General features: G+C 39.2%; 1 protein-coding gene and 1 long non-coding RNA gene across 4 annotated transcripts in view; one reads left to right on the top strand and one right to left on the bottom strand.

The window, feature by feature from the left end:
* The window catches only part of GALNT1 (polypeptide N-acetylgalactosaminyltransferase 1), a 133,104-nt gene that overhangs the window by 111,522 nt on the left and 3,333 nt on the right, over positions 1-18,249 (top strand). For all 3 annotated transcript variants that reach the window (XM_078347986.1, XM_002757165.6, XM_054244136.1), the window contains 2 exons: positions 12,543-12,641; positions 13,150-13,284. In XM_078347986.1, the coding sequence (XP_078204112.1) occupies positions 12,543-12,641; positions 13,150-13,284 (234 nt within the window). The remainder of the gene's footprint in view (positions 1-12,542; positions 12,642-13,149; positions 13,285-18,249) is intronic.
* Positions 1-18,249, bottom strand: part of LOC128929471 (uncharacterized) — a 106,515-nt gene that overhangs the window by 31,174 nt on the left and 57,092 nt on the right. The window lies entirely within an intron of this gene.

Below are 18,249 nucleotides of genomic sequence, written 5' to 3' on the forward strand. Positions count from 1 at the left end.
AATTGCCTGAACCCAGGGGGGCGGAGGTTGCAGTGAGCCAAGATCGTACCATTGCACTCCAGCCTGGGTAACAAGAGCGAAACTCCGTCCCAAAAAAAAAAAAAAAAAAAAACCTATTTAAATTAGTTTAACTAGTATTTCCCAAACATATCTGATCATAAAACACCTTTAGTGGGGCACCTTGCAAAATGCTGTTGTTCAGATCATGGTTTTTGAAATCACAATCTTAGAGTAAATAACTTGCCTAAGGTCTCATGGCTAGTCAGGAATGAAGCCCTGTCTGCATGTCCCCACAACCTAAACTCTCACTCCTACAGACACTTTGAAAGTATGGAAATTCACACGCTGTGAGTCAGACATTGCTATGACTCAAGTAGAAAAGTTTCTGCTTCTAACAGGTCTTCACCCTTTGTACTTTCAGTCTGTATATCATTTCTAGATTGTTTTGGCTTGACTCAGTGGTGTTCCTGGCCACATAAGGAAAAGATGTGTTAATCAGCCATAAACAATTCCTATGAATAGGACCATTTGCCCACTGATCTTTCCCCTTAAAATCACTTAGCTCTCCTAGGATTTACACTGTTTCAGAAAGTACAGACTAAACTTGGGCACTTTCCACATGGCTTTCATAGGGTGGCCAATGGTGTGAGAACTTGAGTTTATTAGCATGTCGTGCATTATTTCCCATCACTGACAAGTAGCTCCTCACAGATGGTGGAATATTTTTCTCCTATGTGTCAGCATCTAGACCTGCACCTCCAACGTGTTGGCTACATTGAATGTAATTAAAACTAGGCCACACATGGTGGATCACTTGAGATCAGGAGTTTGAGACCAGCCTGGCCAACATGCTAAAACCCCGTCTCTACTAAAAATTACAAAAAATTAGCTGGATGTGGTGCTACCCACCTGTAGTCCTAGCTACTTGGGAGGCTGAGGCACGAGAATTGCTTGAACCCTGGGGGTGGAAGTTCCAGTGAGCCAAGATTGTGCCACTGCATTCCAGCCTGGGCGGCAGAGCAAAAAACAGTTTAAAAAAATAAAATAAATGAAAATTAATTTAATTAAAATTAAATGGAATTTAAAGGTCAGTTCTTCAGTCACAATAGCCACATTTAAAGTGCTCAATGCTACACATGACTAGTGGCTACTATATTCGTACAAATATAGACATTTCCAACATTTCAGAAAGTTCTACTGAATGGTGCTGGAGACATTAACACTGCTGTTTTAAAACAGCCAACACAGGAGGTTATCCAGCTGTTTGTATCATGTACTGCTACCCTGTCATTTCACCCATTTCTCCTTCTTAGGTCTTAAGTTGAGGTGGCCATATTTGCCTTGTCAAATCTAGTGTTTTCAAATGTTGTAACTAATGTATGCCCCCTCTAATTCTCTCTACTCTGAAATAATTTAGAATTAACATAATTCACAGGGGTGTACCATATCAAATTCCCAAGCTACCCTGTCAGTAGATACCTTCCTACTATAGTTACGTATCAACCATATTGATACTCAGGAGTATCTGCTTCAACCAAGAAAAGCTCCCTTCTTTTCCCATATGAAATCCGCCTTTTATTTAAGCATTCCTGATAATTTATAATCTCAGTTGCCATTAGATGTCCTGATGACTACTGAATATAATATCAAGCAAGGCTTATTTCTTGCTTTTCTCTTTCCAAGATAGTCATCAAGAGGTAACTTGAAAGGAGTGATCTAAAAGGAATTGGTAGTATAATAAGACCACTGAGCAGTTAGCTGTACACTGTGTGTACACCAAGAGATTGGATAAAATCCTCTGAGGAGTGGGAGAATACAGAAAGAATCTGGACCATTCGATCCTTAGATTGAACTTCAAAATGCCTTTTATCAGAAGGTTCTCATTCATTTTTAGAAATCCAACAAATTAGACATTTGCCTAGAACATACTTACAAGCCAGTCCTCAGTTCTTCAATGTATTTTCTCTTCCTTCTATATTTTCCAAATTCTACTGTTGTAAATTTTTTTTCAAATGTCAGATTTTGAATACCCAACCCAAATACCTATTTTCATCCTAATATAAACATTGAAACAAGTATGTGTTTCACCATTTCTGCCCTCCACATCTCACTAGAAAGCTGGTAATTTTTTATATAGCCTTACAGCTATCTGGAATTATAATTCTGAACATTTGATTTAGCATCCATAGAAAATGTTTGTTCCTCATTTTCAGCTCCTCCAAAGGCTCTTCAAATTTAACTCCCAGCAAAGAAATCTGTTAGATGGTCCTCTCCTTCCTAGGATCTTAAAGGATGAAACTTACCCCAGAGCCATCCTAGTTTTCCATGCCCTTGAGATAACATCTTACACACCCCATAGATGACATAGTCCATGTGTATCACTACACAGCAAAGAAGAATATTCTCTGAGAACTATTCTCTAGCTAGGCGGTATATAGAAGAACCACCTGGAGAGCAGATGTCCCTTCAACTACAAAGAAGCCACATATTTGTTGAGCCAAACAGAATCCTCTGCCCGCTAATATAAAATTCACTTAAGGACTCAAACATCATAGCTGCACTCTTCAGAAGTGTAATCTCCAGTTTTCCCCTGCATCGGAGGAGTGCCTCCAGGCCCTACCAGGAGCCTGAATCTGGGTCTCTGAGCACACCAACCACCTCCCCTGGGCCTCACCACATGCTTTTGATACAGTTCTGTTGCTCTTTACTCTAACAGCTGATGGGAAACAGTGGTTTCCAGTCCTTGGAGAAACTCCACTTTCAACATCAAGTGATCAGTAGTAACCACAAGGGATAAAGGCCCAGATCTCACATGTTGGGAATTTTGTAAGGATGGTATAATCTGTTATGTACAAATCTCTTACAACAGTGCCTAGCGCAGAAGCACAATGAATTTACTATAATTTATTAGCAGGATCACGTATAGAAACAAATTAGCCAAGTTTATTTATTATAAGATACTTAGAAGGTGATAGGGAACCCTATTAACAGGAGAATTATATATTTTTTCAAGGTAACTTTGTGTGTATTTTTTAAAAATCAGAATGGTTTGCAGCATGTACCATCTGCTAACCTTAATGTTTTTAATAGGAAGACTTCTTTTTAAATTAAAAATATTTGAAATACCACTCATATCCAGGAGACATCAAGAAATGTACTCAGAATGAGTATTTTGACTGGTGGATAGCTAAATGGTGGGAAGTGCATTACTTGGTTCTGTCAGCAAGGCATCGTTTTTGTTTTGTTTTTTGCATTATACTTTAAGTTCTGGGATACCTGTCCAGAACGTGCAGGTTTGTTACATAGGTATACATGTGTTATGGTGGTTTGCCACACCCATCAACCCATCATCTGCATTAGCTATTTCTCCTAATGTTATCCCTCCCCTAGTCCCCCACTCCTTGACAGGCCTCGTTGTGTGATGTTCGCCTCCCTGTGTCCATGTGTTCTCACTGTTCAACTCCACTTATGAGTTAGAACATGTGATGTTTGGTTTTCTGTTCTTGTGTTAGTCTGCTGAGAATGATGGCTTCCAGCTTCATCCATGTCCCTGCAAAGGAAATGAATTCATCCTTTTTTATAATTGCATAGTATTCCATGGTATATATGTACCACAATTTCTTTATCCAGTCTATAATTGTTGGGCATTTGGGTTGGTTTCAGGTCTTTGCTATTGTGAACAGTGCTACAATAAACATATGTGTGCATGTGTCTTTATAGTTTATAATCCTTTGGGTATATACCCAGTAATGAGATTGCTGGGTCAAATAGTATTTCTGGTTCTAGATCTTTGAGGAATTGTCATACTGTCTTCCACATTGGTTGAACTAATTTTCATTCCCACCAACAGTGTAAAAGCATTCCTATTTATCCATGTCCTTTCCAGCATCTATTTTTTCCTGGCTTTTTAATGATTGCCATTCTAACTGGTGTGAGATGGTATCTCATTGGGGTTTTAATTTGCATTTCTCTAATGACCAGTGATGATGAGCTTTTTCTCACGTTTGTTGGCTGCATACATATCTTCTTTTGAGAAGTGTCTGTTAATATCCTTTGCCCATTTTTTGATGGGGTTGTTTTTTTCTTGTACATTTTTTTAATTTTGCTGTAGATTCTGGATATTAGCTCTCTGTCAGATGGGTAGATTGCAAAAATTTTCTCGCATTCTGAAGGTTGCCATTTACTCTGGTGATCATTTCTTTCGCTGTGCAGAAGCTCTTTAGTTTAATTAGATCCCATTTGCCTATTTTGGCTTTTGTTGCCATTGTTTTTGGTGTTTTAGTCATGAAGTCCTTGTCCATGCCTATGTCCTGAATGGTAATGCCTAGGTTTTCTTCTAGGGTTTTTATGGTTTTAGGTGTTACATTTAAGTCTTTAATCCATCTTGAGTTAATTTTTGTATAAGGTGTAAGAAAGGGATCTAGTTTCAGTTTTCTGCATATGGCTAGCCAGTTTTCCCAACACCATTTACTAAATAGGGAATCTTTTCCTTATTGCTTGTTTTTGTCAGGTTTGTCAAAGATCAGATGGTTGTAGATGTGTGGTGTTATTTCTGGGGCCTCTGTTCTGTTTCATTTGTCTATATATCTGTTTTGGTACCAGTACCATGCTGTTTTGATTACTGTAGCCTTGTAATATAGTTTGAAGTCAGATAGCATGATGCCTCCAGCTTTGTCCTTTTTGCTTAGAATTGTCTTGGTATGCAGGCTCTCTTTTGATTCTATATGAAATTTAAAGTTTTGTGTTTTTTTTGAGACAGAGTCTCACTCTGTCACCCAGGCTGGAGTGCAATGGCGCGATCTTGGCTCACCACAGCCTCCGCCTCCTGGGTTCAAGCAATTCTCCCGCCTCAGCCTCCTGAGTAGCTGGGATTACAGGCACGCGCCACCATGCCCAGCTAATTTTTTGTATTTTTAGTAGAGACGGGGTTTCACCATGTTGACCAGGATGGTCTCAATCTCTTGACCTCGTGATCCACCTGCCTCAGCCTCCCAAAGTGCTGGGATTACAGGCTTGAGCCACCATGCCCAGCCTTAAAGTAGTTTTTTCCAATTCTGTGAAGAAAGTCAATGGTAGCTTGATGGGAATAGCATTGAATCTATAAATTACTTCAGGCAGTATGCCATTTTCACAATATTGATTCTTCCTATCCATGAGCATGGAATGTTTTTCCATTTGTTTGTGTCCTCTCTTATATATATATCCTTGTGCAGTGGTTTGTAGTTCTCCTTGAAGAGGTCCTTCACATCACTTGCAAATTGTATTCCTAGGTATTTTATTCTCTTTGTAGCAATTGTGAATGGCAGTTCACTCATCATTTGGCTCTCCATCTGTTATTGGTATATAGGAATGCTTGTGATTTTTGCACATTGATTTTGTAACCTGAGGCTTTGCTGAAGTTGCTTATTAGCTTAAGGAGATTTTGGGCTGAGACAATGGGGTTTTCTAAATATACAATTATGTCATTTGCAAATACAGACAATTTGACTTCCTCTTTTCCTATTTGAATACCCTTTATTTCCTTTTCTTGCCTGATTGCCCTGGCTAGAACTTCCAATATGATGTTGAATAGGAGTGGTAAGAGAGGGCATCCTTGTCTTGCGCCAGTTTTCAAAGAGAGTGCTTCCAGTTTTTGCCCATTCAGTATGATATTGCTGTGGGTTTGTCATAAATAGCTTTTATTATTTTGAGATACATTCCATCAATACCTAGTTTATTGAGCTTTTTAGCATGACGGGCTATTGATTTTGTTGAAGGCCTTTTCTGCATCTATTGAGATAATCATGTGGTTTTTGTCATTGGTTCTGTTTATGTGATGGATTACATTTATTGATTTGTGTATGTTGAACCAGCCTTGCATCCCAGGGATGAAGCCAACTTGATCATGGTGGATAAGTTTTTTGATGTGCTGCTGGATTCGGTCTGCCAGTATTTCATTGAGCATTTTTACATCAATGTTCATCAGAGATATTGGCCTGAAATTTTCTTTTTTTGTTGTGTCTCTGCCAGGTTTTGGTATCAGGATGATGCTGACCTCATAAAATGAGTTAGGGAGGAGTCCTTTTTCTTTTGTTTGGAATCATTTCTGAAGGAATGGTACCAGCTCCTGTTTGTACCTCTGGTAGAATTCAGCTGTGACTCCCATCTGGTCCTGGACGTTTTTTGGTTGGTAGGCTATTAATTACTGCCGCAATTTCAAAACCTGTTTTTGGTATGTTCAGGAATTTATTTACCCATTTCTTCTAGATTTTCTAATTTATTTGCATAGAGGTTTTATAGTATTCTCTGATGATAGTTTGTATTTCTGTGGGATTGGTGATGATATTTCCTTTATCATTTTTTTATTGTGTCTGTTTGATTCTTCTCTGTTTTCTTCTTTATTTGTTTGGCTAGCAGTCTACTTTGTCGATCTTTTAAAAAAACCAGCTCCTGGATTTATTGATTTTTTGAAGGCTTTTTTGTGTCTGTACTCCTTTAGTTCTCCTCTGATCTTAGTTATTTCTTGTCTTCTGCTAGCTTTTGAATTTGTTTGCTCTTGCTTCTCTGGTTCTTTTAATTGTGATGTTAGGGTTTGATTTTAGATCTTTCCTGCTTTCTCTTATGGACATTTATTGCTCTAAGTTTCCCTCTTGGCACTGCTTTAAATGTGTCCCAGAGATTCTGGTACATTGTGTCTTTGTTCTCATTGGTTTCAAAGAACATCTTTATCTCTGCCTTCATTTCATTATTTACCCAGAGTCATTCAGAAGCGGGTTGTTCAGTTTCCATGTAGTTGTGTGGTTTTGAGTTTCTTAATCCTGAGTTCTAATTTGACTGCACTGTAGTCTCAGAGACTGTTGTTCATTATGATTTCCATTCTTTTGCATTTGCTGAGGAGTGATTTACTTCCAATTATGTGGTCAATTATAGAGTAAGTGTGATGTGATGCTGAGAATAACATATATTCTGCTAATTTTGTATAGAGAGTTCTGTAGATGTCTGTTAGGTCCACTTGGTCCAGAGCTGAGTTCAAGTCCTGGATATCCTTGTTGATTTTCTGTCTCATTGATCTGTCTAATATTGACAGTGGGGTGTTGTCATCTCCCACTTTTATTGTGTGGGAGTCTAAGTTTCTTTGTAGGTCTCTAAGAACTTGTTGTTTTATGAGTCTGGGTGCTTCTGTATTGGGTGCGTATGTGTTTAGGATCATTAGCTCTTGTTGCATAGATCCCTTTATTATGTAATGCCCTTCTTTGTCTCTTTCGATACTTACTGGTTTAAAGTCTGTTTTAAATCAGAGACTAGGACTGCAACCCCCTCCAACCCCCCCCTTTTTTTTTTTTTTTTTGCTTTCCATTTGCTTGGTAAATATTCCTTCCTCCCTTTATTTTGAGTCTGTGTGTGTCTTTGTGTGGGAGATGGGGTCTCTTGAGTACAGCACATCAGTGGATCTTGACTCTTTATCCAAATTCGGCCAGTCTGTGTCTTTTAATTTGGGCATTTACATTGGGAATTAGCCTGTATAAATTTAAGGTTAATATTGTTATGTGTGAGTTTGATCCTGTCATTATGATGCTAAGTGGTTATTTTGCCCACTAGTTGATGCAGTTTCTTCATAGTGTTGACGGTCTTTACAATTTGATATGTTTTTGTAGTGGCTGGTACCAGTTGTTCCTTTCCATGTTTAGTGCTTCCTTCAGGAGGTCTTGTAAGGCAGGCCTGATGATGACAGAATCTCTCAGTATTTACTTGTCTGTAAAGGATTTTATTTCTCCTTTGCTTATGAAGCTTAGTTTGGCTGGAGATGAAATTCTGGGTTGAAAATTCTTTTAAGATGTTGAATATTGGCCCCCACACTCAAACTGCTAGGCTCAGGTAGTCCTATTGTCTTGGCCTCTTCAAGTGCTAGGTTTATAAACATGGGTCAGTCACTGTGATTGGCTCAATCTGAACTATTTTTCAAGTGACACAGCCATCATCATCTGGTATTAATTGATCACCTACCAGGATGAAGGAAGGTGTGCTTTATGCAAATGTGTATTTAACTGTAAAATCTTTTATACAACCTATTTATGAGGTAATAGGTTCCACAATTGAAATAATGGATTAAAAATAATGATGTAAATTATGTGGTAAAAGAATTCCTGGAAACTGATATGATATATTTGACCCTGAGAAGAAAAGACCTTGAAATTTCTAGCTTGAATAATTGGATACATTGTGAGAATATTAATAAAAATAGTAATATCAGGGGATGATCCAAGGTGGCCGAATAGGAACAGCTCTGGAGTGCAGCTCCCAGTAAGAATGCAGAGGGTAAGCGATGACTGCATTTCCAAACGAGGTTTTACTACCTACAGACCAGGAGATTCCCGGGCAGAAAAGTGCCACAAGTTTCCAGCTCTGCTGTGTGCCTGTGAATCTCTGCACAAAAACTCACACAAATCTGGACAGCCGTTTCAACTAACATGGAACACCTGGGAGACAGAGTCACTTATTCAACTGAAAAGAAGGGGGATGAAACAGAGAGCCAGGTAATCTGGCTTGGCAGGTCCCACCCCCACAAAGACCAGCAATCTGAAACACTCTGGATTGAGAGTCTCACAGCAAGCACAGCTGGATCCAGGATGATCCAGCTCTATGGGGGAAGGGCATCCACCCAAGGCAGTCCGCCATTACTGAGACAGTTCTAACTATACCGCTATAAACAAAACTGCAAGGAAGTTCACACAGCAGCTGGGCAGAACTCACAGCAGCTCAGCAACATCTCTGCTGGCAGACTGTGATTAGGCTACCTCCTCACTGGTCAGGGCATCTCTGAAAAAAGGCAGCAGCACATCAGGAACTTATAAATAAAGCCTACCTTTCCAGGACAGAGTACCTGGGAGAAAAGTTGGTTATAAGTTCCATTGCAGCTGACTTAAACATACCTTCCCAGCAGCTCTGAATGGAACAATGGAGCTCATAGCTCAGCACTTGAGCTTCTGTAAGGGACAGACTGTCTCCTCAAGCAGCTCCCCAACCCCTGTATATCCAAAGAGACACCTCATAAAGGAGAACTCAGCCTGACATCTGGCAGGTACCCTTCTGGGACAAAGATAGCAGAAGAAGAAACTGGCAGCAGCCCTTACTGTTCTGCAGCCGCCACAGGTGATCCCCATGCAAGCGGGGTCTGGAGTGGACCTCCAGCAGTCCTACAGCAGAGGGGCCTCACTGTTAGAAGGAAAACTAAAAAATAGAAAGAAATAACTTCATCATCAACAAAAAGGACATCCACTCAGAGACTCCATCTGAGAGTCACCAACTACAAAGACCACAGGTAGATAAATCCACAAAGATGGGAAGAAACCAGCACAGAAAGGCTGAAAACACCCAAAACCAAAATGTCTCTCCTCTTCCAAGGGATTACAACTCCTCACCAGCAAGGGAACAAGGCTGGATGGAGAATGAGTCTGATGAATTGACAGAAACAAGCTTTAGAAAGTGGCTAATAACAAACTTCTCTAAACTAAAAGAACATGTTCTAACCCAATGCAAGGAGACTAAGAACCTTGAAAAAAGGTTTGATGAAATGCTAATGAGAATAAACAGCTCAGAGAAGAATATAAATGAATTGATGGAGCTGAAAACATAACACGAGAACTTTGCAAAGCATACACAAGTTTCAGTAGCTGAATTGACCAAGCAGAAGAAAGGATATCAAAGATTGAAGATCAGTTCAGTGAAATAAAACAAGAAGGCAAGATTAGAGAAAAAAGAATGAAAAGAAATGAACAAAGCCTCCAAGAAATATGGGATTATGTGAAAAGACCTAATCTATGTTTGATAGGTGTACCTGAATGTGATGGAGAGAATGAATCCAAGCTGGAAAACACTATTCAGGATATTATCCAGGAAAACTTCCCCCCAACCTAGCAAGGCAGGCCAATATTCAAGTCCAGGAAATACAGAGAACACCACAAAGATATTCCTCAAGAAGAGCAACCCCAAGGCACATAATCATCAGATTCACCAGGGTTGAAATGAAGGAGAAAATCCTAAGGGCAGCCAGAGAGAAAGGTTGGGTTACCCACAAAGAGAAGCCCATCAGACTCAGCAGATCTCTCTGCAGAAACCCTACAGGCCAGAAGAGAGTGGGGGCCAGTATTCAACATCCTTAAAGAACTTTCAACCTAGAATTTCATATCCAGCCAAACTAAGCTTCATAAGCAAAGGAGAAATAAAATTCTCTACAAACAAGCAATTACTCAGAGATTTCATCACCAGCAGGCCTGCCTTACAAGAGCGCCTGAAAGAAGCACTAAACATAGAAAGGAACAACCAGTACCAGCCACTCCAAAAACATACCAAATGGTAAAGAGCATTGGCACAATAAAGAAACTGTATCAACTAATGGGCTAATATCTAGAATCTACAAAGAACTCAAACAGATTTATAAGAAAAGAACAAACAATCCCATACAAAAGTGGGCAAAGTATATGAATAGACACTTTTCAAAAGAAGACCTATATGAGGCCAACAAACATATTAAAAAATGCTCATCACTGGACATTAGAGATATGCAAATCAAAACCACACTGAGATACCATCTCAGGCCAGTTAGAATGGCAATCATTAAAAAATATGGAGACAACAGACGCTGGAGAGGGTGTGGAGAGATACGAACACTTTTACACTGTTGGGAGAGTGTAAATTAGTTCAACCATTGTGGAAGACAGTGTGGCGATTCCTGAAGAACCTAGAAATAGAAATTCCATTTGACCCATCAATCCCATTACTGAGTATATATCCAAAGGATTATAAATCGTTCTATTATAAGGACACATGTACACGTATGTTCATTGCAGCACTGTTTACAATAGCAAGACTTGGAAACAACCCAAATGCCCATTGATAACAGACTGGACAGGTAAAATGTGGCACATCTACACCATGGAATACTATGCAGCCATAAAATATGATGAGTGTGTGTCCTTTGTAGGGACATGGATTAATCTAGAAACCATCATTCTCAGCAAACTGACACAAGAATAGAAAATCAAACACCGCATGTTCTCACTTATAGGCGGGTGTGAACAATGAGAACACATGAACGCAGGGAGGGGAACATCACTCACTGGGGTCTGTTGCGGGGGGCTAGGGGAGGGACAGTCAGGGGTAGGGAGGTTGGGAAGGGATAAAATGGGGAGAAATGCCAGATAAAGGTGAGGGAGATGGAGGCAGCAAACCTCATTGCCATGTATTCTATGCAGTAGTCCTTCATGTTCTGCACATGTACCCCAGAACCTAAAGTGCAATAAAATATATTTTTTAAAAACACTGACATCAGGAAAATGGGAAAATTCTGGAGGAATAATAATGAGGTTTGTTTCAGGTAGCAGTTCTCAAGGCGGGGATGGGACAGGGACATATTAAAATGTGAAGATGATGAAGTGTTCATATTAGAAAATTGAAAAGTCCTGTTTTCAGTGAACTGTGTTTGAGATTTTGGTGGAATAGTAAGATAGATGTGACTAGTGGTAAAGTGACAGTGCAGACTGTTACTGTCTCTGAGCCCAGTCATGCTGGACTCTGAATTAGGTGCCTGGATACGTTGTCTTACAAGCATCAGCATAGAGCTGACAGTTCCTGACCTCAAAAGGTTTAGGCAACTTGTATTTAAACCTGAGTCTTTTATGCCAGAACCCTCCTTTTTTATTCCTGGCTGCTTGGGAATATTAGAATAATATGCAAACTGTGAATTTGTTTATAGAAGTAACTGGCTTATATGTGATTTTAACTTTACCCCTACTTTATCACACAAAAGTAGTTACCTTTTTAAAAAAAACCTATATGACATGACAGATTTCCCTTCTAGCTTAAGCTGCTGACAACACTGTACTTAGGAATAGATTTAAGACTTTCAGATGTCTGTTAATTTGCCCTATGCTTTTAAACTGTAACAGTTTAGAGGAAACAAAATATCAAAGGGCATTACTTTAAATATTGCTCCTAATTCTGATGACTGACTTAAATTCCTTTTATGTAATCCACAAATGTCTAGTGAAAGAGTAGAGTTTGTACCACACTGTGCTTAAACTTCCAGGTAAGACAAGTTACAAGCTCTGACTAGACTTGGTCATCAGAGTAGTTACCAGAATTGTCTGCTAAGTCATCAGAGTAGTTATCAGAATTGTTTTTAATTAATAAGTTATACATTTGCCTATAGGAATAAAATTATGTGTGTCATTGGGTATATCTTGATTGATAATAGTGTCTTCAAGGAGTTAACTGCTTTAAATTATTAACCAAAGTAGAGTTTGTTGAACTCAATACAAATTTGAAAGGAATAGCTTGAAAAAAAAAATTAAGGATTTCCCCCCATAAACACAGAAATTACATAAACAGTTTGTAAGACTTTTCTAGACCAATGAATTTTAGATAGCCAGAGAGCGATAAGCCAATAGGCCATTTCACAGTAGTGCCAGGGAAAGTTTAGGTTGTTTTTTAGTGTATCTGTGTGTGTTTGTCTGTCCAGTTAACTTCTTCAACTCCTGATATTTTCATTATTCATTGTCCCGTAGATACGAAATGTGGAAACAAATCAGTGTTTAGATAACATGGCCAGAAAAGAGAATGAAAAAGTTGGAATTTTTAATTGCCATGGTATGGGGGGTAATCAGGTGAGTATCTCAGTAAACTCTTAAAAGGGATATTTTCAGATTTGTTTTTACTTTGCCTTTTGTATCCCATTACATTGTTCAGGAAATATTTTCCTTCCTTTAAGGGAAAATAATAAAGACTTTTAGGTGAAGGAAGCTTTCAGTCCAGTGATTTTTTTTTTTAAATGAAACATTTGTGAAAGACCCATTGTAAGAACTGTATTTACATTGCTGAGCACAAAATTTATTTTTCCCTTTTTATTCAAATAGATGACAACCCTTGACAATACATTCAGTGTATAGAGAGCTCAAGGTCATTTTTGCTTTACTTTTTAAGCAAGAAGATTAGTAACATAACGTCAGTGTAAATTAGTGATAGCTTTCCTGAATCACTTTGTCCTTCATTACTTGAATAAAGTACAGAAATCATGTACCTTGAAGTACTTACATTTTCCCTGACAGATAATTGGGTATCTAAAATGCTGACTAATTTCATTTTTTGTTTATATGCGTGCATTTTTATTTCCAGGTTTTCTCTTACACTGCCAACAAAGAAATTAGAACAGATGACCTTTGCTTGGATGTCTCCAAACTTAATGGCCCAGTTACAATGCTCAAATGCCACCACCTAAAAGGCAACCAACTGTGGGAGTATGACCCAGTGGTAAGTTATGCAGTTGCCTATAGGAATAAAATTATGTGTGTCACTGGGTATATTTGTATACTTTATAGCTAAAGGAATTAATTCTTGGGGACTTCGAATATGGATCAAACTTTTCTTATACATTAAATATTGATAGGTAGGAAAAATAAGTAAAATAAACATGTTTTAATATCCCTAATAATTAAATTTTAGTCTTACAAAACTATAGTTGCCTCCAATCCCTGAGACCTTGTTTACTGAGTAGCCACTGTTCCTTCTGTATGTCTTCAAATTCTATAGTCTAGCTTGGAAGAAAGGAGGCAGAAAGCAGGCTTTTAAAATTACTTAATTAGGCCAGGCGCAGTGGCTCATGCCTGTAATCCCAGCACTTTGGGAGGCCGAGGCGGGTGGATCACGAGGTCAAGAGATCGAGACCATCCTGGTCAAGATAGTGAAACCCCGTCTCTACTAAAACTACAAAAAATTAGCTGGGCATGGTGGCACGTGCCTGTAATCCCAGCTGCTCAGGAGGCTGAAGCAGGAGAATTGCCTGAACCCAGGAGGAGGAGGTTGCGGTGAGCCGAGATCACGCCATTGCACTCCAGCCTGGGTAACGAGTGAAACTCCTTCTCAAAAAAAAAAAAAAAAATTACTTAATTAAACACTTAAGTGAAAGGTAAGTTTTAATTAATGAAGTTCTTTGGCTTGTGATGATTTCTTAGTGACATATGTAATAGAAGCTTTCATATTTATCTTTCCTTTTGTCTAGAACCTTTTTCTCCAATAGGCTAACATGGAGGTACTTAAAAGCATGTGTGGTAAACCTCCTTCCACCTATCTGCCTAATTTTTTAACTTGGGCTTTTGCCTTGTCATTCTGGAACTAGCACCAACATAATTTAATCTCTCTCTCTCTGGTTCTTTTTAATTTGGCTTACCTTCTTTAAGGCATTTAGTGCCACTAAGCAGATGATTTTTTTTTTTTTTTTTGAGACAGGATCTTGCTCTGTCACCCAGGCTGCAGTGCAGTGCTGCAATTATAGCTTACACAACCTCCACCTCCCAGGTTCAAGCTATCCTCCCGACTCAGCCTCCAGCTATCCTCCCGCCTCAGCCTCTAGAAGAGCTGGGACCACAGGCATATACCATCATGCCCAGCTAATTTTTGTAATTTTGTGGAGACGGAGTTTCACTGTTGTCCAGGCTGGGCTTGAACTCTTGGACTCAAGCGATCCACCCACCTCAGCCTCCCAAAGCGCTGGGATTACAGGCATGGGTCATGCCTGGCCTGATATTTTTTCTTTTTCTTTTTTTTTGAGATGAAGCCTTGCTCTTGTTGCCCAGGCTGGAGTGCAGTGGCACAATCTCTGCTACTGCAACTTCCACCTCCCAGGTTCAAGCTATTCTCCTGCCTCAACCTCTTGAGTAGCTGGGATTATAGGCGTCTGCCACCATGCCTGACTCATTTTTGTACTTTTAGTAGAGACGATGTTTCACCATGTTGGGCAGGCTGATCTCAAACTCCTGACCTCAGGTAATCCGCCTGCCTCGGCCTCCCAAAGTGATAGGATTACAGGCATGAGCCATTGCACCCGGCCTGGCCTGATATCCTCTTATCCCTTCACCATAAGATGCACTACTGTTTAGGTTCTTCTCTTAGTTTGCTTTCTGTTCCTTTTGTTGGCTAGGCTCTCCTTCTTCATCCTTAAATGGAGATGTTGTACAAAGTTATGATATTAGCTGTCTTTCCTCCCTATACTGTGTCATACACCAACCATGTTCTACTTTAATCATCAATATGCTGTTCCACGAACATACCCTGTACTTTCCAAGTTTATATCTAACCTCTTCCCTCTGACAAACCTTACCCATTCTTAAGAACCCAGCTTTGACATCACTTCTATGAATCCTAGCCTGAAATTAATAACTCTGTCAATCCTAATTAAGTAATCTCTGACCTCTATAAATCTGTACTTCTTTATAGTTATTTATCTAGCAGTCTTTTCTCCCCTATTAGATTGTTAGATCCTAGAGGACAGAGATCATCTTTTATAAATCCTGGCTCTTTCACAATATCAGACTATAGAAAAAGTAATATTACCTATAATAATAGCTTGGTTGACATGGCCATTGGAAATGGCCTGAATGTTCTGTTTCAGGGTTTCCCATGGTATGTGCTACTGCCATTTTGTGTGTGACTGCCACATGCATTGCAGGGTGTGTAGCATCTCTGGCTCCAGATGGTATGTGTGAGTGGCACCCCATAGCCATTGTGACAACCACAACATTTTTAAAATGAAAAAGCCACTTACATTTAAGTTCATTGGAAAATGAAAGTATATTAACTCGGCAATATTTATTAAAATCTATTTATTACAGCTAAAACAAATAGGGATTTATTTTTATTACGTAAGTCTAGAGGTAAGTAAATTCAGTGGCATAGTGATTATAACATTGTTGTAATATTCTTAGCTTTTCCTTGTGGCCACAAAATGGCTGCTACAGCTCTATCATATCCCAACTCCAAGCAGAAAGAAAAGGGAAAGGAGAATGATACACTACCACATGTGTTGCTCTTTATTAGCAAAGCAAAAGCTTTTTCTGGAACCCCATTAGCAGGCTATACCTATGTCTTATGGACCAGAACTTCATCCCATAGTGACCCCCAGCTGCAGAGGAAGCTGGGAAAGCAGGTTTTGGTTTTCTGGTCGTTAGAGTGTGAGATAGTCAAGAGATACATGGATTGGGAAGGACTGTTTGCTAGCCAGCCTACACACACTACCACAACAGTATTCCAAAAGTAAATGTTTGATAAGACAGGTAAGAAGCTGGAGATCGTTTAGAGAATTTAGAAAGAACCAGTTACAAGTGTAAAGTTTTAAAACTTCTAGATAACTTTGCAAGGTTTTTTCCCTCTGAGATAAAACATTAATGCCACAGGTTGATTTCTCCCAGAAGCAGACTACAAGATAAAGTTGAACATTCAGGATGTTTATTAGGGAGCACTTTTTGGGTTAAAACCTGTTAAAGGAGTACATTTTTCTCCCTGGGCAGAGGGAGAAGTTGAAATGCGTTGCAGCTCCAACAGCCTGAGTAGACTGCAGGGGAAGCACTGGAGGGGAACAGCCCATCAGAATCGTCCTGCCTCCATCCATTGAAAACTTAACAGTATAGAAAAATATCAGAATACTTAAGTCAGTAATCTGTAATCTAAACCCAAAATCATGAACACTCAGATTTCAAAGGATCCTAGAAATTAAACCCAGGATACTTTTTATACAAGTAGAAATTGAAGCTCAGAATGGAAATTAATTGACCAAGGTCCCAGAGCAGTAAATACTATGACTAGATCTCAAATCTGTAATTCTTGATTCTTAATCCAGGTTTCTTTGCACAGTACCATGCTATTTTTGATTAATAGTTTTGAGTCTTACTTATATTACATATTATGTAAAATTTATAAGGCACTGGGCTCTTTTGCTTTGACTACTTGTATCTGTCCTTTTTGGAATAAAATGCAGATTTTAGACCTAGTTGCATCTAGAGATTAGGAGGTGGGCAAATTATTTTCTTCTAGGATGCAGGTAGACTTTACTCAATGATTAATTATAGCTTTTATCCTCTTCTTCAAAGAACAGTTAAATGCTTGTCACTTGCTTGTCCTGTTGCCTTAGTCCAGCTCTCTCCGAATGGAAACTAGCTGGTGTTGCCTGAGTCCTCTGAGGAGTACTGTGATGACAGCTCCCTACCCTGCAGGCTTCCAGGCCACAAGACTTTATGTCTGCTGTCAGCAGCCAGAGTTGTATCTGGAACAGGGTTCTCCATCAGAGTCCAGGCCTCTTGGAGGTGCTGCTCACCTCCCAAGTTATGGGGAATTCTGTCTTGATGTTGAACAGTTAAATACTCAGCACAGAGCAATAACCTGTATCTTTGTGATGAGTTTATTTTAATTATTTTAAGTGAAATGCACATTTTTAGAAATTAGGTTGAGAGAGACCGAGTCTCCCAACTAAATTTTTTGTTGTGCTTAGTTGGGGATTTTTTGTTTTTAGTAATAGTGACCATGGGCCTGATGAGGGAGGCCACTGGGATAAGCTTTGGGGGAACTCCTGGAATGTTGGAGAGGTTCTGTTGCTGTGGTCTTTCCTGAGACTGAAGGCACTGGCAGCAGTGTGCCTGCTGAGCTGCAGCACTCTGGCTGCTGGATGTGTCCATGACTGCTCAGGACATTGCTTGGATGTTGTGTTTTCCAATAATAAGCATTACTCTATGAATGCAGATTACCATTGTATGTAAATGTAATTGTACCATTTATCAGGAACACTTTATGTACATTATCTCAGTGTTTCCTTATAAAAACCCAGTGAGGTATTTTTGTCTTCTCTTAAAAGATAAGGAAAATGGGTCTCAAAGAGTTTAAGTTTTTGCTCAGAAGCATATAGTTAGTATGTGACCAATCTGGAAATCAACCCAGGAATGTCTGACGGCAAACCCCTCCTCTCAACTAATAAACTACACAAAGTCTGCATTTTAAAAAAAGAATATCCCACAGCCGTGCTGACTGTCTTCCAGGTTCTAGTCTTACGTTTGCAAGTGTTAAAGATAGAATCCTGAACCTAAAGACAGTGTCGATATTGACACCTGCCAAGGTAGGCTGTCATCTGCCAGGTCCTACTTTGACCACAACACAGAATAATAAATGACTGGAAGCCCAAGTAGTTGTAATCAATTACTAGATTTTGTTTTAAATTCTAATAGGTGCAAAAGAGGCCTCATGGAAATGAAATATTTCAGATAAAAGAACTACATTAAAATAGAGCCATGAGTAAAAGAATCAGATAAATGCGTGTTAAACATTTTACATTTCCTTAATATACATTTGTAGATTAATGCTTAATGCAAATTCCTTTGTACAACTACTTTAAAGTCCTTAACCATGACCAGAGCAAATGATCACAATCATTGGTGTGGGTCATTGTAACTGTCT

The sequence above is a fragment of the Callithrix jacchus genome, chromosome 13 (genome assembly GCF_049354715.1).
Source record: "Callithrix jacchus isolate 240 chromosome 13, calJac240_pri, whole genome shotgun sequence".
Classification (NCBI taxonomy): domain Eukaryota; kingdom Metazoa; phylum Chordata; class Mammalia; order Primates; family Cebidae; genus Callithrix; species Callithrix jacchus.